This window comes from Taudactylus pleione, unplaced genomic scaffold (genome assembly GCF_031769625.1).
Source record: "Taudactylus pleione unplaced genomic scaffold, aTauple2 ptg001781l, whole genome shotgun sequence".
Lineage (NCBI taxonomy): Eukaryota > Metazoa > Chordata > Amphibia > Anura > Myobatrachidae > Taudactylus > Taudactylus pleione.
Window position 1 is genome coordinate 72,282 of NW_028286178.1, and position 27,841 is coordinate 100,122.

Here is a 27,841-nt window from a genome sequence, read left to right on the forward strand (position 1 = left end):
TCCACTTGGAAATACAGTGTGAACACGCGCTAGTTATAGTGTGACGATTGTCTTTTGATTACATCCAGCCCAGTTTTATTACGGCAGATATCAGGATCCCAGAATATGTTATAACTGGGAGTGTTTACATCAGCTGTTACCAACGGGACTTATCAGTACGCTAAGTGAGCCCCCTGCCTTATTCAAGGAATTAATTCAAACCACAAATAGATCTATTTGTTTTCTCTCACAGGGGATACATGACTGATTCGAACATAAGATACTACGTTTCTTTTCATATGAAGAGATACATTGTTTGATTGCTACAATTGAGAATCTTGGATTTCTGGTTTAGATATTCATTTCAATCTATGTTATGATGCTGTATTATATTTTCTTCCTTTATTTTTAGTTCCTATATTTATGTGCCATATATATGTATTTATTATTATTAAAATGTTGATACTATTCCTAGCAGCGCAAGACCTGTGTGTTTTTTCTCGTCAATTTATTATTGAACCCTCACAGTAAGTTCCTCTTGGCCTTACAGCGCTAGGAATATTTATTATATATAATCTATCTAGATTGTGTCGACAGCGCTCTGTTTAAATATTTTACTAAGACAGTCACAGTATAAAGATACCAAAAGCAAAGTTAGGAAAAAGCTAAAACACAGAACAATAAATAACTGCATAACAAGAAACTAGGAATACAAAGAGCTGGTGCAACCCCAATATATATACCTATAATCACCGGTACCTAAAGTGACAGAGTAATACAGCTTTACGTCAGTTTATATCCAGTTCTGAATGAGTAATTGTCTGACTGACAAATACCGACCCGGCTTATGTCTGACGTTTGTTCTTCTGTGGCCCTGACCTCGGCTTGTACCCTGGTCTATAGATGACTGCCCTGTCCCTATCTCTGTTATTTTCTCCTGCCAGCTGTGGCCTAGTGTGACCAGTCCGTGAGACACAACTCACCCTCATGCAGAAACCTCTATACTTCCTTGTGACATCTCTGGTAACATCAATGTTTCCACAAAATCACGTCTTACACCAAATCACTAGATCTTACACCTAGGCGATCACAGAACATGTGCACCACCGAGAGGGCAACTATTCCAGCTTTACTCAATGTACTAAAACTTTCAGGTCAAAAAGTGTGGTAAATACTAACAAACAAGCGCCACACGCAGCTGTGTTACCCCACATGGACGTCAGACAGGTCCATGTGGCGTTTGGTTTTCTCACTCGTTACCAAACTCTTTGGGCAAAATTTACTAAGTGGAGGCTTGACGGCGGTTTCTATTCTATTCTAAACCCCGAGGGTTTGGTGGCGGTTTCTATTCTATTCTAAACCCCGGGGGTTTGGTGGCGGTTTCTATTCTATTCTAAACCCCGAGGGTTTGGTGGCGGTTTCTATTCTATACTAAACCCCGGGGATTTGGTGGCGGTTTCTATTCTATTCTAAACCCCAGGGGTTTGGTTTTGCAGCAGTTTCTAAATGACAGCCCTGTTCTATTCTATTCTATAATGTGTTTTGACTGTGGTTTGGCGGCAGTTTTGCTATCTGCAGATTTACTGAGGCCAAAACCGCTGCAAAACTGCCATCAAAACACAATATATATATCAAAATACCAGGACCAGCAGCTTCCTGTGTCCCAACAATAATTACATTATCTAATAATGTATAAATTACATAAGTGATCATGATATTAATGTCCTTATCTTTTGGAATAGTGTAAATAGTAGGTTACAGAGGATGTAATTAGAAGGAACCAGACATCAGACTGCTGTAAGGAGATTAGAGATTCATTTACCAGGAAACCCAACCAGAGAACACTGGATTCAGTGAGATAACATCAGAGGTTACAGATGTCATTATATCGCCCCATCTCACACCATCACTTACAGCCCAGTCATCACATGATGTCATAGTTTCCCACTTTCCATATTACATCCCCAGCACATTGTCATTGTGACAGATTAGGTATGTCCCTATATTACATCATGCGATCGTGTTACTTTACAAATAGGCCAAGAGCACAATAATATTCTAATACAGAGCTTCCCAAACTCCCCCTTTACAGGCCCGGGTTTAAGGATATCCATGCCTGAGTCCAAATGGTTAAATCAAACTGACTGAGGCACTAATTAAGTAACTTGTGCTCAAGCATGGATGTCCTTAATACCCAGCCTGTAATATCAGAGTTTGGGAACCTCTGATCTGATAGAATAAGTAAACTGACAGCCATTACATGAGGAACATGTTGGAGCCCTATGTTGGTGACATCCGTGTGGATATATAATAAAGTGTAATATATTAGTATATAGGGGCTTATTCAGCAGAGGACACAATGATGATAGTTACGCAGATAGAGCGAATGTTTGCCATCACACCTGTGTATAAGTCACACTGCGCACACACAGCGATCACATTGCGATTACGGACGTACAGAGGAATACATCACATAGTGAGTGGCAGGGTGACAGCGTTTGGGGGAGGTAACAGGGGGTGGACAGAAAACTGCAGGCGTGTCTGTCCGTGTGATCACCATCATGCAGGTGTGTGTGTCCGTGTGATCGCCATGTCATGGGCGTGTATAAATTAGCCATAGCGATAACAGCTGCAGCATGAGACCTCTTTACGTGTCAGGAGATCTGCAGTGTTTGCGGCTGGTCAGACCTGATGTAAATGCTGCGTAACTGCTTGATGTACGAAGATGGTAGCGATGATTACACAGGAGGGCGACATTGGAGGATAATGAGTAGGCAGCAGTGGGCGTGGTTATGGCGGCTGTGCCTCGGCATTAGCATATATTAGTACCTGCGATCTGTAAGAGGCTGCAGCTGCATTTGCTTCCGCTGCTGAATCAGGCCCATAGTGTGATAATGCAAATGTCATTTACCCTTCATCAAGCAGGGACAGCAATCTAGGCTAACATTGTATTTATGCTTGTTCTGATAATTCCCAATGATATTACAGTACTGCAAATATCGCCGAAGTTTATATATATTTCTAGACGCTCATACACATTGTTTTTCTGCTGTGTGACGTTTCTGATGACTTAAAAGAGCTGATTGCTTTGTAAAACATTCCCCACACTCAGAACATGAAAATGGTTTCTCACCTGTGTGAATTCTCTGATGTCTAACAAGAACTGATTTGTGTGTAAAACATTTCCCACACTCAGAACATGAAAATGGTTTCTCACCTGTGTGACTTCGCTGATGTGTAACAAGATATGATTTAACCGTAAAACATTTCCCACATTCAGAGCATGGAAATGGTTTCTCACCTGTGTGAATTCTCTGATGTGTAACAAGATCTGATTTCTGCGTAAAATATTTCCCACACTCAGAGCATGGAAATGGTTTCTCACCTGTGTGAATTCTCTGATGTCTAACAAGATCTGCTTTCTGTGTAAAACATTTCCTACACTGAGGACATGGAAATGGTTTTTCAGCGGTATGAGATCTCTTATGAGAAGCAAGTATTGAATGACATGTAAAAGATTTCCCACAATCGGAACATGAAAATGGTTTCTCACCTGTGTGACTTCTCTTATGTGTAACAAGATGTGATTTCTTTGTAAAACATTTCCCACACTCTGAGCATGGAAATGGTTTCTCACCTGTGTGACTTCTCTGATGTGTAACAAGAGCTGCTTTCTGTGTAAACCTTTTCCCACACACAGGACATGAAAATGGCCTCTCACCTGTGTGAGTTCTCTGATGTTTAACTAGATCTGATTTCTGTGTAAAACATTTTCCGCAATCGGAACATGAAAATGGTTTCTCACCTGTGTGAACTCTCTGATGTTTAACAAGATGTGTTTTGTGTGTAAAACATTTCCCACACTCAGAACATGGAAATGGTTTCTCACCTGTTTGACTTCTCTGATGTGCAACTAGATCTGATTTCTGTGCAAAACATTTCCCACACTCAGAACATGGAAATTGTTTCTCACCTGTGTGAATTCTCTGATGTTTAACAAGAGCTGATTTGTGTGTAAACCATTTCCCACATTCAGAACATGAAAATGGTTTCTCACCTGTGTGACATCTCTGATGTATAACAAGAGACGATTTCTGTGTAAAACATTTCCCACATTCAGAACATGAAAATGGTTTCTCACCTGTGTGACATCTCTGATGTATAACAAGTGCTGATTTGTGTGTAAAACATTTACCACATTCAGAACATGAAAATGGTTTGTCACCTGTGTGAGTTCTCTGGTGTGTAACAAGATCTGATTTCCGTGTAAAACATTTCCCACACTCAGAACATGGAAATGGCCTCTCACCTGTGTGACTTCTCTCATGTACAGCAAGTGCTCCCTGCTGTAGAAAACATTTCCCACACTCAGAACATGAATATGGTCTCTCACCTGTGTGAATCTTTGTATGTCTAGTAACATCACTTTTCAGAGTAAAACATTTTCCACATTCAGAACATAGAAAAGGCCTTTCAGCTGTGTGAACTCTCTTCTGATGTATAGAAAGACTGATCTGTTTGGTAAATACTTTCCCACATTCAGAACATGACAATAGTTTATCACCTGTGTGATCTGAGCTGTGTGTAACACTACTGGGATAACCAGGGGAATATTCCTCATGGTTAGAGGGATCAGATGATATATCTACACTGTGAGATGCTGGATGTACACTGGGGATAATGGGGTTTTCTCCTGGAGAGTCCTGTGAGAAGTTATCATGATCTAGGTCACAATCTGGAGATAATATGAGACGTCTCCCCGAGTTATTCCTGCTGCTGTGTCCATCTGCCGGAAACAGAATAATTATATGGGAATTAGCGCCCCTGCAGAACTATACCATACTGTGTAACTATAATAAGACGTCCCCAGTTGTATCCCAACGTCTCCAAACAGTCAGTGGCCGAGATTGTGGGAGCTGCCGGAGCAATTCAATTCAGCGCGGTGTTAAGTCAGAGAATGCCAGTTCTCACGATTTAACCTGGGTATTTAGCAGTGAGAACTGGCATTCTCCGACTAAAGTGTGGCTGTGAGGCTGTTAGTGCTGTGTTAAGCTGTCAAACAGCCGTGCAGCCGAAGCTTTCATCGAATTTCTCCTTGCACCCTCAGAAAGATTGCGCTATAGTGAATGGCGGCCAATGACTTCATCATGTATTTGGTGAGGTTTTTTTTCTTGAGGAGGTTTAAGTTGTAGCAGTAACACTGGTCAGGGAGTAATCACTAAAAAAGACAAAGGAGGGGGGGGTTGTACCAAACCTTACAGAAGGTTTGTGGAGTAGTTGCCCTTAGCAACCAACCAGCTTCTGTCATTTTACTGACTGTACTTTAAATGATAGCTAGAAGCTGATTGGCTGCTGTGGGCAATTTCTCCACTGTATCTCTCTCTAGGGCTTCATACATTTCCCCATGATTCACTCTTTTATGACATGCTGTGTACGATGGGTGTAACATCTGGGCTTAAACCTCTGATTTGCTGCACTGAATTCAGACACCTTACCTATAAAACTACACTGTAATGGTTGTTACACAACCATTACTACTAACAGAGAGCAGAGTGGTCTATACATTATCTCACACACAGGTCATACTAGCTGCACCCTGATGTGTCCTCACACTCTCCGGATCTCCATCTCAGTATGTGTAAGAGTGCAGGCATGGTCTATACATTATATCACACAGAGGTCATACTAGCTGTATCCTGCTGTGTCCTCACACTCTCCATATCTCCATCTCAGTATGTGTAACAGAGTGCAGGCATGTTCTATACATTATATCACACAGAGGTCATACTAGCTGTATCCTGCTGTGTCCTCACACTCTCCGTATCTCCATCTCAGTATGTGTAAGAGTGCAGGCATGGTCTATACATTATATCACACAGAGGTCATACTAGCTGCACCCTGCTGTGTCCTCACACTCTCCATATCTCCATCTCAGTATGTGTAACAGAGTGCAGGCATGGTCTATACATTATATCACACAGGTCATACTAGCTGCACCCTGCTGTGTCCTCACACTCTCCATATCTCCATCTCAGTATGTGTAACAGAGTGCAGGCATGGTCTATACATTATCTCACACACAGGTCATACTAGCTGCATACTGCTATGTCCTCACACTCTCCGGATCTCAATCTCAGTATGTGTAACAGAGTGCAGGCATGGTCTATACATTATATCACACACAGGTCATACTAGCTGCATACTGCTATGTCCTCACACTCTCCGGATCTCAATCTCAGTATGTGTAACAGAGTGCAGGCATGGTCTATACATTATATCACACACAGGTCATACTAGCTGCATACTGCTATGTCCTCACACTCTCCGGATCTCAATCTCAGTATGTGTAACAGAGTGCAGGAATGGTCTATACATTATATCACACACAGAACATACTAGCTGCATCCTGCAGTGATCTTCATTTCAGTATGCGAGATACACCAGACGGTGTGGGGAGGAGACTGGTCAGATACCTGGGCTGGTAGCACACAGTGACATGATGTGAGGAGGAGAGCAGGAGTATAATAGGGGCTAATGGCTCCTGATATATGAGATACACCAGAGAGTGTGGGGAGGAGACTGGTCAGTTTTCTCGGCTGGTAACACACAGTGACATGATGTGAGGGGAAGATAAGGAGTATTAATAGGGGCTGATGGCTCCCGACTCCCCAACTGGGCAGACATTTACCCCATTAGTTTGTAATGACAGAGGAGGGTTTAGAATAATAGGATACATAGAATAATAGATTGCTGCAGTGACTGAGCATGGAGAATATGTCAGTTTTTTCTATAAAAAGTGGTACTCACCTGTGCTGATATCTGTAGGGATTTCCTCCTCCTTACACTGCTGATCACCACTCACATACATCTCTTCTTCTCCCTCTATATCTTCTACCTTCATATCAGTCACATACGTCTCTTCTTCTCCCTCTATATCTTCTGCCTTCAAATCAGTCACATACGTCTCTTCTTCTCCCTCTGTATCTTCAGCCTTCATATCAGTCACATACGTCTCTTCTTCCCCCTCTGTATCTTCTATCTTGATATCAGTCACATACGTCTCTTCTTCTCCCTCTGTATCTTCTGCCTTCATATCAGTCACATACATCTCTTCTTCTCCCTCTGTATCTTCTAGCTCATTAGTCTGAGCTGTACCCTAACCAAAATGTTTTTTTAATGTTTGATTTAATTGAGAATAAAATGTAGAATATCAATGTATGAGAGACAAACAGCAACAGATCATATAGTGACATTGACTTTGGTATATTGGTGAGACCCTAAATCCCATCTACCTGATGCTCCTGTGGGGTCCTGTGATTCTCCTCTGTATAATCCTGTGAATAAAGAGGACGGGGACATATCTCTGGGGTATTTCTGTTACTGGGTCCATCTGTAGGAGACACACAGTGACTGCGTACATTGTATATATGTGATTATCAGGTGATGAGTGTATAGAGGGGGCCCCCATACCTGCTCTCCCCTGTACAATAAATTACAGTCTCCTCTTACCCAGTGATGTGAGGGGCCTGTGATTCTCTTTCATTACGTCCTTGAACAGACCCATGTTCCTCTATATATTCCTCCTCCTGCATTGAGACATAGTCAGTGACATCCTGACAACTTGTAGGAACATGACACAAACAATGATACAGTCATCACCCAGACACATCCCCTGATGTTACTGTATAATGTCCCATTCCCAGCAGTCACCTCTCCAGTCATCACCCAGACACATCCCCTGGTGTTACTGTATAATGTCCCATTCCCAGAAGTCAACTCAACCAGTCATCACCCAGACACATGCCCTGGTGTTACTGTATAATGTCCCATTCCCAGCAGTCACCTCTCCAGTCAGCAGCTGAATGATCTTGTTGGTGAGATCCATGATCTTCTGTTCATTGTAGATCTCATATATCAGTGACTGAGGTGGAGTCACCGTGATGAGGCTCTGGGTCCTGCTCAGTCCTCCCGACACACGAGGATGGCTGCTGGGTGTCTCACACTCACCGGATGTCTTCTTCACTACTGTGTAATCCTGTGAATTGGGGAAGACACCAAACATCACTACATACACTCTCACCTCACCAGTCATATCCCTGTATTATTACTATATATATGTGATGTCACTGTGACACTCCCAGATCCCCTCACCTCCCTAGTCGTGTCCCTGTATTATTACTATAGATGTAAGTGATGTCACTGTGACACTATCAGATCCCCTCACCTCCCCAGTCATGTCCCTGTATTATTATTATAGACATAAGTGATGTCACTGTGACACTCCCAGATCCCCTCACCTACCTAGTGATGTCCCTGTATTATTACTATAGATATAAGTGATGTCACTGTGACACCCCCAGGCCCTCTCACCTCCCCAGTCATGTCCCTGTATTATTACTATAGATATAAGTGATGTCACTGTGACACCCCCAGGCCCTCTCACCTCCCCAGTCAGCAGGTAGATGATCTCCAGGGTGAGATGTAAGATCCTCTCAGTCCTGTGACTCATGTCCTTGTCTATCCTCAATTAATCAGTGAGAATATAGAATGTGTGATGTGTAATAAAGACTCTGGTTCCTCACAGCAGGACTATCTAGGAATAAATAGAATAAATATCACAGAGAACACATGTAAAACTGTCAGACATGTTACACTGAGTGACCGGTAAGTCTCCCCTTTCCCCCCAGCCATAGAGCCCTGGTTAGAGTCCGTCAGAGGTTCCTGTGACCCAGCCCCATAAGGGTCCTCAGAGGCCGTCACACAACGCTGTACTGTATAAGGTTACACCAATGCTCCTCTCCTGGCCGGGGGTCTTATTCCTCCCAGACACAGATTTGGTGCAATTTGCTCCACGTGAATGTTTTACAGACACATGAATTAGGGATTTGGGGACTTTTCACTTTTGTTTTACATTTATTCCAGAAACTGAGAGAATCTGAGACTATACTGAGGTCATACAGATAACAGGGGTGTGAGGAGAGAGTACACAGGAGAGCAGAAGGTGTGCAGATATGGGGAGAGGGGAAGTAACGTAGGAATACAGAGCACACAACAGGGGGTGTAACAGCTCTACAGAGGTAGCAGTAACACAGGGGAGGGGAACAGAAGAGGTTAATAACACAGGGATAGGACAGCAGGCAGCCCAGGGGACAAACAAAGGGTTAAGCAATACAGAATCCCATCAGTCACTCTGCACAAATGATGAAATGACAAATGACCGCACCTCAGATGTATGTTACATGTGTGACCAGCCTGCCGGCCGAGTGTGTGCAGCGTAGGGTGGGGTGAGACATGTCCTGGGAGATAATCAGTGACACTCTGAGGATCTGGGGACTGTCACAGCCACTGGCTGTCTCTGAGAGTCTCTATTGCTCAGGGTAACAAGAGGCCCTGACAGACAGTCTCAGGTCAGGGAGTGCAGCCCTTTGTTACATGGCCTGTCTGTATCCTTCTCACACATCCTTCCCCAGCTCCTGTTATGTATCATCTGGTATATACAGTACATACATGTTATACCCATTATGTGTTATTCCCACACCACTCATTACTGTTATTATTACTCTACAGCTGCTGATATAACAGGACACAAGAGGCTGCTACCCCTGTATAATATTAGTAACAGGACACAACAGGCTGCTCCCCATGTATAATAAAAATAACAGGACACAACAGGATGCTCTCCCTGTATAGTAGGACACCACATGATGCTCCCCCTGTATAGTAGGATACAAGGGGCTGCACCCCCTATATAGTAGGATGCAATAGACAGAAAACCCTATAAACGAGGACACCACACGCCGATAACCTTGTATAGTAGGACACTACAGGCCACACCCCCTGTATAGTGTAGAACACTGCAGCCTGTTCTCCCTGTATATAGGACACTGCAGGCTGCTCCCTTTACATAAGGGTAGAAACAGGCTGCTCTTACTGTATAGTAGGACATCATAGGCCACTACCACTGTTTATTAGAGCTCAACAGGCCACTCCCTTGTATAATAGGACACCACAGGCTGCTCCCCCTGTATAAGGCACCTCAGGCCACTCCTCCTGTATAGAACAACATAGGATGTTCCCCCTGAATAGTAAAGCGAAACAGGCCATAATAAGCACCACAGGCTGCTCTCCCTGTATAGTAGGATACCGCAGGCTGCTCCCACTGTATAGTAGGACACCACAGGCCACTCGTTCAGTATAGTAGGGCAACACAGGCGGCTTCTCATGTATAGTAGGACACCACAGGCTGCTCCCCCTGTATAGTAGGATACTACAGGTCACTCCCCTGGTATATAAGGACACCACAGGCCGCTCTCCCTGTATAATAGGACACCGAAGGCTGCTCCTCCTGTATAGCAGGACACACTGACACCGCAGTCCACTCCACCTGTAAAGTAGGACACCGTAGGCTCCCAGTGTATAGTAGGACACCACAGGCCACTCGACCAGTATAGTAGGGCAACACAGGCCACTTCCCTGTAAAGTAGGACACCACAGGCCACCCCCCCTGTATAGTAGAGTGCAACAAGCTAATCCCCCTCTATATGAAGGCACCACAGGTTGCTCCCCCTGTATGGTAGGACAATACATGTTGCTTCCCCTGTATAGTAGAGTGCAACAGGCCGCTTCCCCTGTATAGTAGGATACCACTGGATGCTCCCCCTATATAGTAGGACACTACAGACTGCTCCCCCTGTATAAGGCACCACAGTAGGACACAATAGGCCGCTCTTCCAGTATAGTAGGACATCACAGGCCGCTCCCCCTGCATAGTGTTGGACAAAACATGCCGATCCCCCTGTGCAATAGGACAATGCAGGCTGCTACCACTGTATAGGACACCACAGGCCACTCCCCCTGTATAGTAGGACACCACCGGCAGCTCCACCTATATAGTGTAGGACACCACAGGCCACTCCCTCTGTACAGTAAGATGCCATTACTTTCTGCCGTTTGACACAGCAAGGTTGCATTTTTCGCGCTTCAGTTAAAAAACTGTTCTGTCATGTCCTTTCTCCCTTATATAATAATTCTACCACATATAAGTGTGTGGTGAGATCTATTTTTCCATGCTGAAGTATCACTAAACAGTTCCCACAGCTCTTCATATTATTACAACATATCAGTCTGTCGTAACAGCTGATTTAATCCCCATTATATATCACTGCAGTCCCTTATCCTCTAAATATTAATAATATAGCGTTCTGACTAGGCTGTTTTAGTGGGCCAATTTCAAAGGGCAGAATGCACCCTGCCCCTTTGGCGGTGCCCTGTTGGCAAACCGCTAAAACAACATGCTGGGTGGTGTCCCCAACTGCAGACTGCAGTGACCCTCGGGAGGGAAAAATTGCGGTGCAGCGCTCACCGCTGGTGAATATTCACAGAGAAGGGAGAGCCTAGCTGGGCAAGTCCCCAAGAGTGATGAACAGGGGGCGCATCATGCCCCCTTTGCAGGCGAGCGCTTGAGTGACATACCTCTTGCCGGACCTAGAATGAACACTAATAATACCACATATCAGTGAGTGCTGGAAGCTGTTATTCCCCCTCATATATCACTGTATGGTCCCCTCTCCCCTATATAATAATAATACCACATATCAGTGTGTGCTGGGAGCTGTGTTATTCCCCCTCATATATCACTATACAGTCCCCTCCCCCATATATACTAATAATACCACATAGTGGGCCTGATTCTAACCCGCTCGCGAGCGCTTTCCGCTCGCAAACGGGTCGATGGTGCCGTAGTGGGCATGCGCACGACGGAGGGAGCTCCGTCGTGCGCATGCGCGAGACCCGACGAGCGACGGGGAATCCGTCGCTCGGGGTCTCACACCAAAGGGGGCGTGCTGTCGATGGTGAGTGACAGCACGCCCCCTTTGGTGGGCGTGACGGGGGCGTGGCTGCCAGACGGAGGCGTTCCCATGGGAACGCCTACCGTCTGGGTCCGGCCCCACTGACATCACTAGTGATGTCAGTGGGAGTGATTTTGGCTCTGATAGAGCCAAAATCACTCCAGGGCTTCCGGCAGCGAGACCCTACCACAGGGTCTCGTCGCAAGCCCGATGGTCGCGATGGTCTTGACGATCGCGACCATCATCATGGACGCTCGATATAGCTGTGGGTGGTAACCCACAGCTATGCGAGCGTCCGAGAGGCCGCTCCATTTTTAGGTAGGAGGGCACTGATTCAGAGCGAGCGCTCTGGTCAGAGCGTCCGGCTCTGAATCAGGCCCAGTGTGTGCTGGGAGCTGTGTTATTCCCCCTCATATATCACTGTACAGTCCCCTCTCTCCTATATAATAATAATACCACATAGCGTGTGCTGGGAGCTGTGTTTTTCCCCCTCATGTATCACTGTACAGTCCCCTCTCTCCTATATAATAATAATACCACATAGTGTGTGCCAGGAGCTGTGTTATTCCCCCTCAAATATCACTGTATGGTCCCCTCTCCCCTAAATAATACCACATATCAGTGTGTGCTGGGAGCTGTGTTATTACTTCTCATATATCACTGTACGGTCCCCTCTCCCCTATATAATAATAATATGAGATATGGTAAGAACTTACCCTTGTTATCTCTATTTCTACGAAGTCCATAGGGTTCCACAGGATACCTTGGGGTATAGGTGTGACGTCAGTCGCAGGGCACCAAAGAGTTAAGCTTTCAGCCTCCCAGGATGCACCAGGTCCCCCTCCTATACCCCGCCCCCGGGCCAAGGCACCTCAGTTAGTTACCAAGCCATAGGCCGGAGGAGGAGAAGGAAGAGAGAGAACAAAGATCTGGACACATACAAGAATCACATTCTCACCAGAGGGAGACGGAAAACCGGTGACCAGAGCAAAGCCCATCTGCAGCACAGGTGCGACAGGGCGGGAGTCCTGTGGAACCCTATGGACTTCGTAGAAATAGAGATAACAAGGGTAAGTTCTTACCATATCTCATATTTTCTACTTCAGGGTCCATAGGGTATCCACAGGATACCTTGGGGATGTCCCAAAGCAGTATCCTTTAAGGGTGGGGACGCTCCTGTGCAGAAAGGAGAATCCGCCGCCCGAAGGAAGCATCCTGAGAGGCGAAGGTGTCAAACCTGTAATACCTCACGAAGGTATGGACAGAAGACCACGTAGCAGCCTTGCAGATCTGAACTGCCGAGGCACCACGTCGAGCTGCCCACGAAGGACCCACAGACCTAGTGGAATGAGCCTTCAGAGAAGGAGGGACCGGTAGGCCTTCATGAAGATAAGCTTCAGAAATAGCCATACGGATCCAGGCTGCCAAAGTTTGCTTTGAAGCAGGCCAACCCTTTTTACGGAAGCCATAGAGGACAAACAAAGCGTCCGACTTCCTAAACGAAGAAGTGCGGTCAACATAAGTCCTTAAGGCCCGCACAACATCCAAAGAGACCTCACCCACGGAAAGACCCGGTGAGTTAAAGGCCGGAACAACTATTTCTTCGTTAACATGAAACTGGGAAACAACTTTGGAAAGAAACTCGGGCCGAGTGCGGAGCACTGCCCTGTTCCCATGAAAAACCAAGAAAGGGGGTCTACAAGAAAGAGCCCCTAACTCAGAAACACGTCTGGCCGAAGCAATGGCCAGAAGGAAAACAGTCTTAGCTGTTAGCCATTTAATATCCACTGAGCCCAGTGGTTCAAACGGCGGTCCTTGGAGAGCCCTCAGGACCACAGCCAAATCCCAAGGCGCCACAGGTGGAACAAAGGGCGGCTGAATACGGAGAACACCTTGCATAAAGGTGCGCACATCCGGTATTGTAGCAATCCTACGGTGAAACCAGACAGATAGGGCCGAAACCTGTACCTTCAAAGAAGCAAGGCGAAGCCCATGATCTAGTCCCGCTTGCAGGAAGGCGAGAATCCGAGACAGACGAAACTCCCGCGGTGCATAACCTCTCGGTCGACACCACTGGAAGAACGTATGCCACACGCGATGGTATATCCTCGCGGAAGACGGTTTCCGAGCTCGTAACATGGTACGCACCACAGAGCTGGAAAACCCCCGGGACCTCAGCATGGCCATCTCAACAGCCACGCCGTCAAAGACAGCCGAGTCAGGTCCGGGTGAAGGCAAGGACCCTGAGACAGAAGGTCCGGTCGTAGCAGCAACCGCAGAGGACTGTCCACGGACAGACCCTGAAGGTCTGAGAACCAGTGCCGTCTGGGCCACGCGGGAGCTATCAACAGGAGCGTCCCTCCTTCCTGTTTGAATTTCCGGATTACCCGTGGAAGAAGGGAGACCGGAGGGAACAGGTATGCGAACCGAAACGTCCACCGGACGGACAGAGCATCCACCAGAGACGCCCCTTCGTCTCTTGTGCGAGACCCGTACACCGGCAACTTGTTGTTGTGCCGAGACGCCATGAGGTCGATTTCTGGAAGACCCCACCTGTCCACCAGTAGTTGAAAAACGTCCGGGTGCAGGGACCATTCCCCTGGATGAACGTCCTGGCGACTTTGAAAGTCCGCCTCCCAATTTAGCACTCCCGGGATGAAGACCGCTGATATGGCCGGAAGATTGCGCTCCGCCCAAACCAGGATCCGAGAGACCTCTACGAGAGCCGCCCGACTGCGAGTTCCTCCTTGCCTGTTTATGTAGGCCACGGTGGTAGCGTTGTCCGACTGGACCTGCACCGGGTGACCCTGGAGAAACCGCTGTGCCTGCAGGAGAGCATTGAAGACCGCACGGAGTTCCAAGATATTTATTGGAAGCTCCGCTTCTGTCGGCGTCCACCTGCCCTGGAACAAGTGTGGACCCGAAACTGCTCCCCAGCCCCGAAGACTGGCGTCCGTTGTCAACAGGACCCAATTTGGAACCCAGAACGGACGTCCCTTGTTGAGGTGGGTCGTCTTTAACCACCATGCAAGGGACAGGCGAACCTCCGGGGTGAGCACAATCATCTGGAACTTCAGAGACTGAGGCAGCCCGTTCCACTTGGACAGGATCAGGTGCTGCAGAGGTCTGGAGTGAAACTGGGCGTATTCCACCATGTCGAACACCGACACCATGGAGCCCAGTAACCTCATCGCCGAGTGTAAGGACACCCGGCGGCTGTGCAGACAACTGCGCACCCTTGACTGTAAAGCAGAGATCTTGTCCTCCGTCACGAAGATCCTTTGCTGTCCCGAGTCCAATAAGGCTCCAAGATGCAGAATCCTCCGAGACGGGATTAGAGTGGACTTCTGCCAGTTGATTAGCCAGCCGTGCCGTTGCAGCAGTGCAATGGTCAGGTCCAAGTGGTGTAACAGGAGCTCTGGAGATCCTGCCACCAATAACAGGTCGTCCAAGTACGGCAACATGCGGACTCCTTGCAGCCGCAGAGAAGCCGCCATGACCGCCATCACCTTGGTGAAAACACGTGGTGCTGTCGCCAGGCCAAAAGGTAACGCCCGAAACTGGAAGTGGTCGCTGCGGATTGCAAACCGAAGGAACTCTTGATGGCGCAAAAGAATAGGGACATGCAGGTAAGCGTCCTGTATGTCCAATGACACCATGTAGTCCCCAGGTTCCAGCGCCAGAATGATGGACCATAGGGTCTCCATCCGAAACTTCGGGACCCGCAAAGACTTGTTGAGTGCTTTGAGGTTGAGAATCGGACGATATGACCCATTGGGTTTCTGTACCAAAAATAGATTTGAATAGAAACCCTGGCCCCTCTGGGAGAATGGAACAGGCACTATAACTCCAGCCTGGAGCATAGTGTGCAATACCTTCCGCAGCTCCGTAGCCTTGTTCCGGTCTGATGGTAGACCCGTGGTGAAGAATCGAGCCGGGGGTCTGTGCCGGAAGGAGAGGGCGTACCCGTGGGAGACCACCTCCAGAACCCAAGTGTCTGTCGTAGTGAACGACCAACACCGGGAGAACTGCAGCAGGCGGCCTCCCACCCTTGGGGGCCGGACGTCTGGTACTCCATGCCTGTTTCCGGGGCTTGACCGATTTCTTAGGGCCAGCCTGTCGAGGAAACGACTGTGGTTTGGGCCTGCCCTGGGCCCTAGATGACCGAAAGGACGATGGTCCAGAACCAGAAGGAGCAGCGGCCGACGGGAGACAAGCAGATTTGGCTGCCGCCAGCGTGGCCACAATCTTATCCAGATCCGGACCGAAGAGAACTTCTCCGGTAAACGGCAACGCTTCCAGACCTTTCTTGGAATCTGCGTCCGCCTTCCAGGATCGCAGCCACAAGGTGCGACGAGCAGCTACCGCTGCTGAAGAAATTCTAGACACCAGAGTACTAATGTCTAGAGCCGCCTCGTTGATGTAGGTGGCCGAATCACGGAGATTGCCAATCAACTCCGCCTGTTCGGCCGGACAGTCGGATTCAAAAGAAGCCTCTAATGAATCCGCCCAGCGCTCCATCGCTCTGGCAACCCAGCAAATGGCCATAGCCGGCCGTGCTGCCCCCCCTGCAAGGGAATAAGCGGACTTCAGGCAGATTTCTACCTTGCGGTCCGTAGCATCCTTAAGGGAGGACATGGATGGCATCGGCAATGTGGCACTACGGACAAGACGGGTCACGTGAGAATCCACCTGTGGAGGGGATTCCCACTTAGCAAAATAATTATCGGATAAGCCACCGCCAGGCGTCTCTGCGGCTGGTATCTTTTGCCAGGTTGTTTCCACGCCTCCTCTAAATGGTCCACCAACTGACCCAAAAGAGGAAAGACTGTGGCATCGCCCTTCACATCTTTGAAAAGGCATACTTAGATTGAGCCGCTGGGGGAACTTCGTCCTCAATCACCAAGGCTGTGCGGACCGCCCGAATAAGTCCAGGAATATATACTTTGGACTTAGCATCAGCGTCCTTAGTATGGAGAGGTTCCTGATCGTAAGGATCCAGAATCTCCCCATCATCAGACGTCCCTTCGTCATCCTCATAAGGAGCGGACAGAGACGCCACCGGCCTTTTATGAGGCCGCATCACAGACTCCCCTTGCAACACATCCGACAAGTGCTGTACAGCACTCGTCAGGGAGTTAACCCACGCTGGCTCCTGAGAACCCGGGAGCGGGGAAATAGGGAGACTGTGGGGTACCACCAATTGTCGTGGGAACCCCTGCATGGGTGACGACACCACAGACTGCTGGGACAAACCCATCGGAGTAAACGCGGGCTGCGGAGCTAACTGGCCCACTAAAGCTGTTAACGCCTGAGCGAAACAAGCCCAGGGCGGCTCCTGTACCGGTGCTGTAACCGTAATAGGCCGCGCCATGGACAAACACTGCCGGCAAAGGCCCTCTGCGCTACCCTCCCCCTCCGCTAACGGTACTTTGCACGTTGTACACTGTAGCCGGAGGGGAAAATCACTTTCAGACATGATGGCACCACGTATGTGACCTCTCTCACCAATTAAGTATTAAATAGGCGAGAGACCACCCTGCAGCACCGCACTGCAAGGGCTTTAGCAGAAAGAACAGGGGCAGTAATAAAGCTGACAGTTTTGAGAAGATAAAGTTACAGGCAGCAGCGCTAGCACAGTCACATACAATGCAGAGAAATAACAATTCCTGCACTAACAGCGCTGATCACTCAACTACACAGACACAGGGCCTGGTAGGACACAGCGCTGCATACACAGACCTGAGCCACAGCGGAGGAGAGGTATGCTGGGGGACCCAGACCACGATGCTTCCTTCCAGGCTTCCAGCAGCGTTCACCATGCGTTGCAGAGAAGATGGCCGCCGAGGAGCAGAGAGAAGCTGGCCTGGGGGAGGAGCGCTGACACAGGACCAGTCAGCACAGTGCAGAGAGGGCTGTGTGCAGCGGGGGAGGCGCCGGCTGTGAGACAGGGAAGGCGCGCTCCCCTGGCATGCATTTAACCCCTGGGACGCCGCAGCGCTACCGCTCTGCTGCGGTCCGTTGTCCCAGGGGGTAGTGGAAAGCGCAGGTTCAGTACCTGGCTCCACGCTGCAGCCAGTCCCCTGAGAGCCCCCTGCCTGGGGACTTAGGACCATGTGACCAGCGGGGACCCACCGCGGGACCCCGCTGCTTATCTTTGTCCCCCTTGGATCCGGCCATGGTCCGGAACATCTGGGGTCACCGCTAGCTGTGACCCCAGATGCTCACCAGCATCCCCGGATCGGTACCGGCGTTCTGGTAGCGGCGGGGGTGTAGGGAAGACAGCATGGACGTCAGGACTGACTGTCCATGCTGTACATCCAGATGTGCAGCCACAGCTGCACTGAAGAAAGCTTCAGGGGCTCTTCTAGCCCCCACTCCGACAGGTGCACCCGACGCCGGCCGGGCACCAAACTAAACTGAGGTGCCTTGGCCCGGGGGCGGGGTATAGGAGGGGGACCTAGTGCATCCTGGGAGGCTGAAAGCTTAACTCTTTGGTGCCCTGCGACTGACGTCACACCTATACCCCAAGGTATCCTGTGGATACCCTATGGACCCTGAAGTAGAAAATTATAATAACACATATCAGTGTGTGCTGGGAGCTGTGTTATTACCTCTCATATATCACTGTACAGTCCCCTCTCCCCTATATAATAATAATACCATATATCAGTGTGTGCTGGGAGCTATATTATTCCTCCTCATATATCACTGTACGGTCCCCTCTCCCCTATATAATAATAATACCACATATCAGTGTGTGCTGGGAGCTGTGTTATTCCCCCTCATATATCACTGTACGGTCCCCTCCCCCCTATATAATAATAATGCCACATATCAGTGTGTGCTGGGAGCTGTGTTATTCCCCCTCATATATCACTGTACAGTCCCCTCCCCCCTATACAATAATAATACCACATATCAGTGTGTGCTGGGAGCTATATTATTCCTCCTCATATATCACTGTACGGTCCCCTCTCCCCTATATAATAATAATACCACATATCAGTGTGTGCTGGGAGCTGTGTTATTCCCCCTCATATATCACTGTACGGTCCCCTCCCCCCTATATAATAATAATGCCACATATCAGTGTGTGCTGGGAGCTGTGTTATTCCCCCTCATATATCACTGTACAGTCCCCTCCCCCCTATACAATAATAATACCACATAGTGTGTGCTGGGAGCTGTGTTAATCCCCCTCATATATCACTGTACAGTCCCCTCTCCCCTATATAATAATAATAATAATACCACATATCAGTGTGTGCTAGGAGCTGTGTTATTCCCCCTCATATATCACTGTACAGTCCACTCTCCCCTATATAATAATACCACATATCAGTGTGTGCTGGGAGCTGTGTTATTCCCCCTCATATATCACTGCACAGTCTCCTCCCCCTTATATAATAATAATACCACATATCAGTGTGTGCTGGGAGCTGTGTTATTCCCCCTCATATATCACTGTGCAGTCCCCTCCCCCCTATATAATAATAATACCACATATCAGTGTGTGCTGGGAGCTGTGTTATTCCCCCTCATATATCACTGTACAGTCCCCTCTCCCCTATATAATAATAATACCACATATCAGTGTGTGCTGGGAGCTGTGTTATTCCCCCTCATATATCACTGTACAGTCCCCTCTCCCCTATATAATAATAATATCACATATCAGTGTGTGCTGGGAGCTGTGTTATTCCCCCTCATATATCACTGTACGGTCCCCTCTCCCCTATATAATATTAATATCACATATCAGTGTGTGCTGGGAGCTGTGTTATTCCCCCTCATATATCACTGTACAGTCCACTCTCCCCTATATAATAATACCACATATCAGTGTGTGCTGGGAGCTGTGTTATTCCCCCTCATATATCACTGTACAGTCCCCTCTCCCCTATATAATAATAATATCACATATCAGTGTGTGCTGGGAGCTGTGTTATTCCCCCTCATATATCACTGTACGGTCCCCTCTCCCCTATATAATAATAACATAATATATACAGGACACGTTACCTGGCTCCGGCTGTATCAGGAATATCTATGACAAAATGGTAGCTAAAGCCCCTGTGGCCCCGCCCCCCCCTGCTCTGTGATTGGGAGACTATAAGAACATGGCCGCCGGTCACCGTACATGAGGACACCATTACACTGTACATCTGTTACTCTAGTGATGAAGATGTGAGCGGCAAGTGCAGGTGGCTGCTAGTTATAGGACGTCCTTCCTACTTTGTGCCGTCTGATTGGCTACTGGCTGCTGCCAATCACCGCACTGAGGGGAATGAGAGGAGGGCGGTCACTATGATATTAGGGGCGGGGCAGACAGGAGCCATAGTTACACGGAGGAGGGGAGGGGCGTGGCTATCTATAGGGGCGTTACTTCTTGTGTATCTGCAGTTTCCGGGTCTCAGCGGGAAGAGGCAGAAATCGGCCATTGTTGTGTCTGGCAGCAGGTAATGGTATTTTTTATTATCATACTTGAGAAGCAGAATCTGGTGCCTTATTATTATCATACAGGTGGAGCAGACCTCAGTGTTTATATGATACAGGTGGAGTAGATCCTTCTGGGGTAGCATTATCATTATACAGGTAGAGCAGACGCCAGTGTTGGTATAATACAGGTGGAGCAGATCCTTTTGTTATAAAAGTACAGCTGGAACAGCCTCTGGTGCTGCATTTTCTTTATACAGATGGAGCAGACCCAAGTGTTGGTATAATTTAGGTAGAGCAGACTCTGGTGTTGCATTATTATACAAGTGGAGCAGACAGCAGTGTTGGTATAATACAGGTGGAGTAGAACTTTTTGTTACTAATATTCAGCTGGAGTAGACTTTGGTGCTGCATTATCATTATACAGGTGATATCAAAAGAAATAGGAAGTTCTCTATATTTGGGGGCACTCACCCTACTAATAAAGTGTAACCTGTAATAGTGTCAGTAAGAAATGACCGAGGTGTTAACTGTATAGTGCAATAAAGGCCTGATTCAGACCCGGTCGCAAGCGCTCGCAACCAGGTCGATGGTGGCCCAGAGCGCACCATCCGGATAGCGACGGGCAATCGCTACCAAAGGGGGCGTGCCGGGGGAGTGGCTGCCCAAACGGAGGCGTTCCTATGTGAACGCCTCCGTTTGGGGGCGGCCCCACTAACATCATGAGTGATGTCTGTGGGAGAGATTTCGGCTCTGTTAGAGCCAAAATCTCTCTGGGGCTTGCGGCAACGAGACCCTACCACAGGGGTCTTGTCGCAAGCCCGATGGTCTTGACCATCGCGACCATCTTCCTGGCCGCTCGCTATAGCTGTGGGTGGTCACCCACAGCTATGTGAGCGGCCAGGAGGCCGTTCTAAAACAAAAATAGCCCGGCCTTGATTCAGAGCGAGCGCTCTGTCAGAGCGTCCGGCTCTGAATCCGGGCCTAATTCAGCAAATACACAGAATGTAACAGAAAGATAATATATAAAGCCTGGTCTAACCAGGGCCAATTACCCCTCAGCACTGACCAGCTGTGTGTAGTGTTCCTTCTAGCTCCGGTGGGAGGCAGGGCGCCGGAGCTAGAGAGGGCATGCACGCGCGCGCACGACCGAGAAGGGGGCGTGTCTATAAGACGCGTCCCCTTTTCGTCACTCTTGAGGGCGTGCCCGGCACTTACGGACACGCCGGGCAGCCCCCAAGCCCTGCAGACAGGGAGAATAGATGCCGGGCGCATGCGCCCAGCGTCTATTCCCTGGCGGTGACCGGGTCACCGCATATTTCTCCACCCGCGGGACACTGCATCCCGCGGGTGAGAATGGCTCCCGCAGGCTGTGAGGGCAGGGTGCTTTTTGCCCTCCAGAAGGAAGTCAGGGCGCCGCGCCCCGCTAAAACAGCCTAGTGGGAACGCTATGTGTGATGGGAGATGTATATCACATATATCTGACATGGTGCACTCTTATGTAACATACATAGAATAATTGGGATGTAGTCTGGAAGCCGACGGTCTAAATGCCGACCCACGGCTTCCAGACTCTCTAATCCCGGCGTTATACTAATGACAGGCTTCGAAAACTAGACGTCTGTCATTAACCAGATGCCGGAAGACCGACGCCCGGCATACCGAACGAAGGTACACCGGGCGCGGACAGCCACGGGGGGGGGGGTTTCAGTGTGTGTGGTTAGGTTTTAGGGCTCCCGGGGTGAGTTAGGGTTAGGCACCCCCCCCATGCGGCTGGCGGTAATACCTGCTACACCCAGAATAATCCCATATATCTGACATGGTGCATTCACATGTAACACATATGGAATAATATATCTGACATGATGCATTCACATGTAACATACATAGAGTAATCACATTTATCTGACATGGTGCATTCACATGTAACACACATGGAATAATATATCTGACATGATGCAGTCACATGTAACATACATAGAATAATCCCATCTATCTGATCCTCGGTACAGGGGAAACAAAGCTTAGTTCTGCTGAATTTGAGACTGCTATAGAGTTTGCTCATGCCATTAATCATCAGATTATGCCGGTCATCATCAACTTTCGTGCATCCATGAAACCATTTGCACCATACATGTTTGAAGTGGCCACCAAGTATCTCCTCTAGCCTGGTGGATGTCCTACGCAGCTCCACCTCAGTTAGACACTTCTGTAGTAAATCCTATGAAGCAGATGGTCACCTCAGTTAGACACTTCTGTAGTAAATCCTATGAAGCAGATGGTCACCTCAGTTAGACACTTCTGTAGTAAATCCTATGAAGCAGATGTCACCTCAGTTAGACACTTCTGTAGTAAATCCTATGAAGCAGATGGTCACCTCAGTTAGACACTTCTGTAGTAAATCCTATGAAGCAGATGGTCACCTCAGTTAGACACTTCTGTAGTAAATCCTATGAAGCAGATGGTCACCTCAGTTAGACACTTCTGTAGTAAATCCTATGAAGCAGATGGTCACCTCAGTTTCATCAAGTGCAGAAATTGAAAGGATTTTTTCAACGTACGTTTTGTACAATTCCAAACGCGCAACAGATTGGAAAATGAAAAAGCAGCTAATCTGGTTCCATGCTAAGAGCATTTTCTGTTGTGGACAAACGTGAGGACGTGGACAAAGACATGTACATGATTAACTCAGACTCACACAACTGATTCCATGAAATTCAGCCTAATTGTACTTTTTGATGCAACTGTTTAGTGTGTATTTATTCTATTACTGTGTTCAATTTGTTACTTTTCTCACTTCAAAAATTGTTCATGTATTACTAAAACAAGGTGTAAACATCTAAAATTAAACAGTTTACTTAAAGAAATCCTATTTAAATCCCAAAAATCTTATTTAAATCAAATAAATCCGATTTTTTTATTTATTTTTTTATTTTATTTTTTAAAATCCCATTCTTATGCAACCCTGCATATAGTACAGCTGGAGTAGACCCTGGTGTTACATATAATACAGCTGGAGTAGACCCTGGTGTTACATATAATACAGCTGGAGCAGTCACTGCTCGGTGGGTAACAGACTATAGAGAAAGGGAGGTGTACGGAGCACTCAGACCCCCCATACAGAACGTATCAGCTGTAGCTGGCGGTCAGTACCCTCAGTAGGTGGTTATTAGTGTTACATATAATACAGGTGGAGCAGACCCTGGTGTTACATATAATACAGCTGGAGCAGTCACTGCTCGGTGGGTAGCAGACTATAGAGAAAGGGAGGTGTCCGGTGCACTCAGACCCCCCATACAGAACGTAGCAGCTGTAGGTGGAGGTCAGTACCCTCAGTAGGTGGTTATTAGTGTGGAAGTGACAGAATACACAGAGAGACACCATAGTGTACACCGGGTGATGTATAAGATGCACAGACGTCCTCTGTAATAGGCCCTGCTGACTCCTCACCTGTCTGAGGATTTCTTTTCATTCCTCTAATTATCGCCAACCTGTATGGAGCTCCCTCTGCTCCCAGAACTTTTTCTCACTGTCATGTGTGTAGGGTGCCAGTGTTTCCCAGCTGCAATCCTCAGGGATCCATGACAGTGCATGTTTTCCAGGTCTCCTCAGAATCACCTGTTAGATAATTATCGCTAACCTGTGGATCATTTAGATTGTCAGTCAGTAATGAAGGCTCCAGTATGGAGATATGGAAAACATGCCCTGTTAGGAATCCCTGGTGACTGGAGATAGGAAACACTGTTCTAGATCCTCAGTGAGTAACTGATTATCCTTCAATAAATTCTACAGCCTCTCCCCTGTGCTACATAAACATGGCCGGCAGCATTGTCACACATGTAACGTACATCCTTACTGTGTATTCCAGCATGACTTGGCATGCTGGGACTTATGGTCCCACTACAGCTGCGGAGTCACAGACTGTATAACACTGCTGTCACTCAGTAATTATTACAGATGTGGGAGCAGAGAAAATAATATGGGTGATTGTACACAAGTCACCCAGATATTAGGAGACAGAGGAATAGGGCAGTAGTGGGGGAGAGAGGCTGGGCTGGGAGATGTGGTGCGCTATCGGAGAGCGTATAATGGGGGAGCAGAGAAGTAGGGTGAGATGATGGGGGCAGAGACTTTATCCTAGGTTACTGCGGAGAATGACCTGAGGGTGGAATGAGGAGGAAAAGGTGGGTGGCCTGTGAGGGATCTGGCCTGGGGAAATATCTTGTTATATGGTGTTGTGTACTTGTGTATATTATACTGTGTGTAGTAATCACTGGTTATCAGGTGTGTGACCTGTGTATAGTGATGATTAGTGTGTATCAGGTGTGCGATATCAGGGTGACCTGTGTATAGTGATCAGTGTGTGACCTGTGTATAGTGATCAGTGTGTATCAGGTGTGTGATATTATTGTGACCTGTGTATAGTGATCAGTGTGTGATATGGCTCAGGAAAGAGGAGGGCTTAATAGTTACTCAGTGTTTCCTGAATGAATATGTTACATGTACTCTGATATTTATTATAATTATATTTACTTTTAGACACGTGAGGAACTAGAGAATCTTTACTAGAAGTTACGTGACGGTGAGACGTGTTGCTGATCACTGAGGTTGGACATGGACAAAAGTCACATAACTGAGAGGATACTAAATCTCACCCTGGAGATCATCTACCTGCTGACTGGGGTGGTGAGGGGATCTGGGAGTGTCACAGTGACATCACTTATATCTATAGTAATAATACAGGGACATGACTGGGGAGGTGAGGGGATCTGGGAGTGTCACTGTGACATCACTTATATCTATAGTAATAATACAGGGACATGACTGGGGAGGTGAGGGGATCTGGGAGTGTCACAGTGACATCACTTATATCTATAGTAATAATACAGGGACATGACTGGGGAGGTAAGGGGATCTGGGAGTGTCACAGTGACATCTCATATCTATAGTAATAATACAGAGACATGACTGGGGAGGTGAGGGGATCTGGTAGTGTCACTGTGACATCACTTATATCTATAGTAATAATACAGGGACATGGCTGGGGAGGTGAGGGGGATCTGGGAGTGTCACAGTGACATCACTTATATCTATAGTAATAATACAGGGACATGACTGGGGAGGTGAGGGGGATCTGGGAGTGTCACTGTGACATCACTTATCTATAGTAATAATACAGGGACATGACTGGGGAGGTGAGGGGGATCTGGGAGTGTCACTGTGACATCACTTATCTATAGTAATAATACAGGGACATGACTGGGGAGGTGAGGGGATCTGGGAGTGTCACAGTGACATCACTTATATCTATAGTAATAATACAGGGACATGACTGGGGAGGTGAGGGGATCTGGGAGTGTCACAGTGACATCACTTATATCTATAGTAATAATACAGGGACATGACTGGGGAGGTGAGAGGATCTGGGAGTGTCACAGTGACATCACTTATATCTATAGTAATAATACAGGGACATGACTGGGGAGGTGAGGGGATCTGGGAATGTCACAGTGACATCACTTATATCTATAGTAATAATACAGGGACATGACTGGGGAGGTGAGGGGATCTGGGAGTGTCACAGTGACATCACTTATATCTATAGTAATAATACAGGGACATGACTGGGGAGGTGAGGGGATCTGGGAGTGTCACAGTGACATCACTTATATCTATAGTAATAATACAGGGACATGACTGGGGAGGTGAGGGGATCTGGGAGTGTCACAGTGACATCACTTATATCTATAGTAATAATACAGGGACATGACTGGGGAGGTGAGGGGATCTGGGAGTGTCACAGTGACATCACTTATATCTATAGTAATAATACAGGGACATGACTGGGGAGGTGAGGGGATCTGGGAGTGTCACAGTGACATCACTTATATCTATAGTAATAATACAGGGACATGACTGGGGAGGTGAGGGGATCTGGGAGTGTCACAGTGACATCACTTATATCTATAGTAATAATACAGGGACATGACTGGGGAGGTGAGGGGATCTGGGAGTGTCACAGTGACATCACTTATATCTATAGTAATAATACAGGGACATGACTGGGGAGGTGAGGGGATCTGGGAGTGTCACAGTGACATCACTTATATCTATAGTAATAATACAGGGACATGACTGGGGAGGTGAGGGGATCTGGGAGTGTCACAGTGACATCACTTATATCTATAGTAATAATACAGGGACATGACTGGGGAGGTGAGGGGATCTGGGAATGTCACAGTGACATCACTTATATCTATAGTAATAATACAGTGACATGAGTGGGGAGGTGAGAGGATCTGGGAGTGTCACAGTGACATCACGTATATCTATAGTAATAATACAGGGACATGACTGGGGAGGTGAGGGGATCTGGGAGTGTCACAGTGACATCACTTCTATCTATAGTAATAATACAGGGACATGACTGGGGAGGTGAGGGGATCTGGGAGTGTCACAGTGACATCACTAATATCTATAGTAATAATACAGGGACATGACTGGGGAGGTGAGGGGATCTGGGAGTATCACAGTGACATCACTTATATCTATAGTAATAATACAGAGACATGACTGGGGAGGTGAGAGGATCTGGGAGTGTCACAGTGACATCACTTCTATCTATAGTAATAATACAGGGACATGACTGGGGAGGTGAGGGGATCTGGGAGTGTCACTGTGACATCACTTCTATCTATAGTAATAATACAGAGACATGACTGGGGAGGTGAGAGGGTCTGGGAGTGTCACAGTGACATCACTTATATCTATAGTAATAATACAGAGACATGACTGGGGAGGTGAGGGGATCTGGGAGTGTCACTGTGACATCACTTATATCTATAGTAATAATACAGAGACATGACTGGGGAGGTGAGGGGATCTGGGGGTGTCACTGTGACATCACATATATAATTTATTCAAATAAATAATACATCTAATTATTATTATTATTATTACTCCTGTAGCTTTACTGAGTGCTCTGTGGTTTCCCAGCCAATACCATAGAGTGATATTGCTGTTTGCACTATGCTATTTATATTCTCAGGCTGCCCACATACAGAGGACACAGAACAATAAACTAACTGTAGAAGCCTGGTCCTGCAGTAGTGATAAGCACTTGATACACTCCACTTTCCTGTTACATATGGACTACTGGTTCTGTTAATAGATTTTGGCATAATTAACCCCTTAAACTTACAAATCCAAATTAAAAGATTTTTCTCATTGATGTCTCCCTTAAAACACAGGGTTACACAGTAGTTAAGAAGACATCCGGTGACTGTGAGACACCCAGCAGTCATCCCCATGTGTCAGGAGGACTGAGCAGGACCCAGAGCCCCATCACGGTGCCTCCACCTCACTCACTGATACATGAGAGACACAATGACCAGAAGATCCTGGAACTCACCAACAAGAAAATTCAGCTTCTGACTGGAGAGGCGACTGCTGGGAATGGGACATTATACAGTAACACCAGGGGATGTGTCTGGGTGATGACTGGAGAGGTGACTGCTGGGAATGGGACATTATACAGTAACACCAGGGGATGTGTCTGGGTGAGGACTGGAGAG

General features: G+C 47.4%; 2 protein-coding genes across 3 annotated transcripts in view; one reads left to right on the forward strand and one right to left on the reverse strand.

Annotated features, from left to right (window-relative positions):
• Window positions 1–450: 450 nt before the first annotated feature.
• The window catches only part of LOC148436361 (uncharacterized), a 69,291-nt gene continuing 41,900 nt past the window's right edge, over window positions 451–27,841 (reverse strand). Inside the window, exons 1-5 of one of the 2 annotated variants that reach the window (XM_088464962.1) lie at window positions 7,823–7,911; window positions 7,489–7,565; window positions 7,272–7,369; window positions 6,787–7,135; window positions 451–4,765 (exon numbers count right to left, since the gene is read on the reverse strand). In XM_088464962.1, the coding sequence (XP_088321088.1) occupies window positions 3,009–4,765; window positions 6,787–7,135; window positions 7,272–7,369; window positions 7,489–7,543 (2,259 nt within the window). In that variant the 5' untranslated portion in view covers window positions 7,544–7,565; window positions 7,823–7,911 and the 3' untranslated portion in view covers window positions 451–3,008. Of the gene's footprint in view, window positions 4,766–6,786; window positions 7,136–7,271; window positions 7,370–7,488; window positions 7,566–7,822; window positions 7,912–27,841 lie in introns of those variants that run through there. The other variant, XM_088464963.1, reaches the window with a different exon arrangement.
• Window positions 20,244–27,841, forward strand: part of LOC148436362 (uncharacterized) — a 98,154-nt gene continuing 90,556 nt past the window's right edge. Inside the window, exons 1-3 of the mRNA XM_088464979.1 lie at window positions 20,244–20,290; window positions 24,807–24,953; window positions 27,518–27,775. Coding sequence (XP_088321105.1) covers window positions 24,882–24,953; window positions 27,518–27,775 — 330 coding nt within the window. The 5' untranslated portion in view covers window positions 20,244–20,290; window positions 24,807–24,881. The remainder of the gene's footprint in view (window positions 20,291–24,806; window positions 24,954–27,517; window positions 27,776–27,841) is intronic.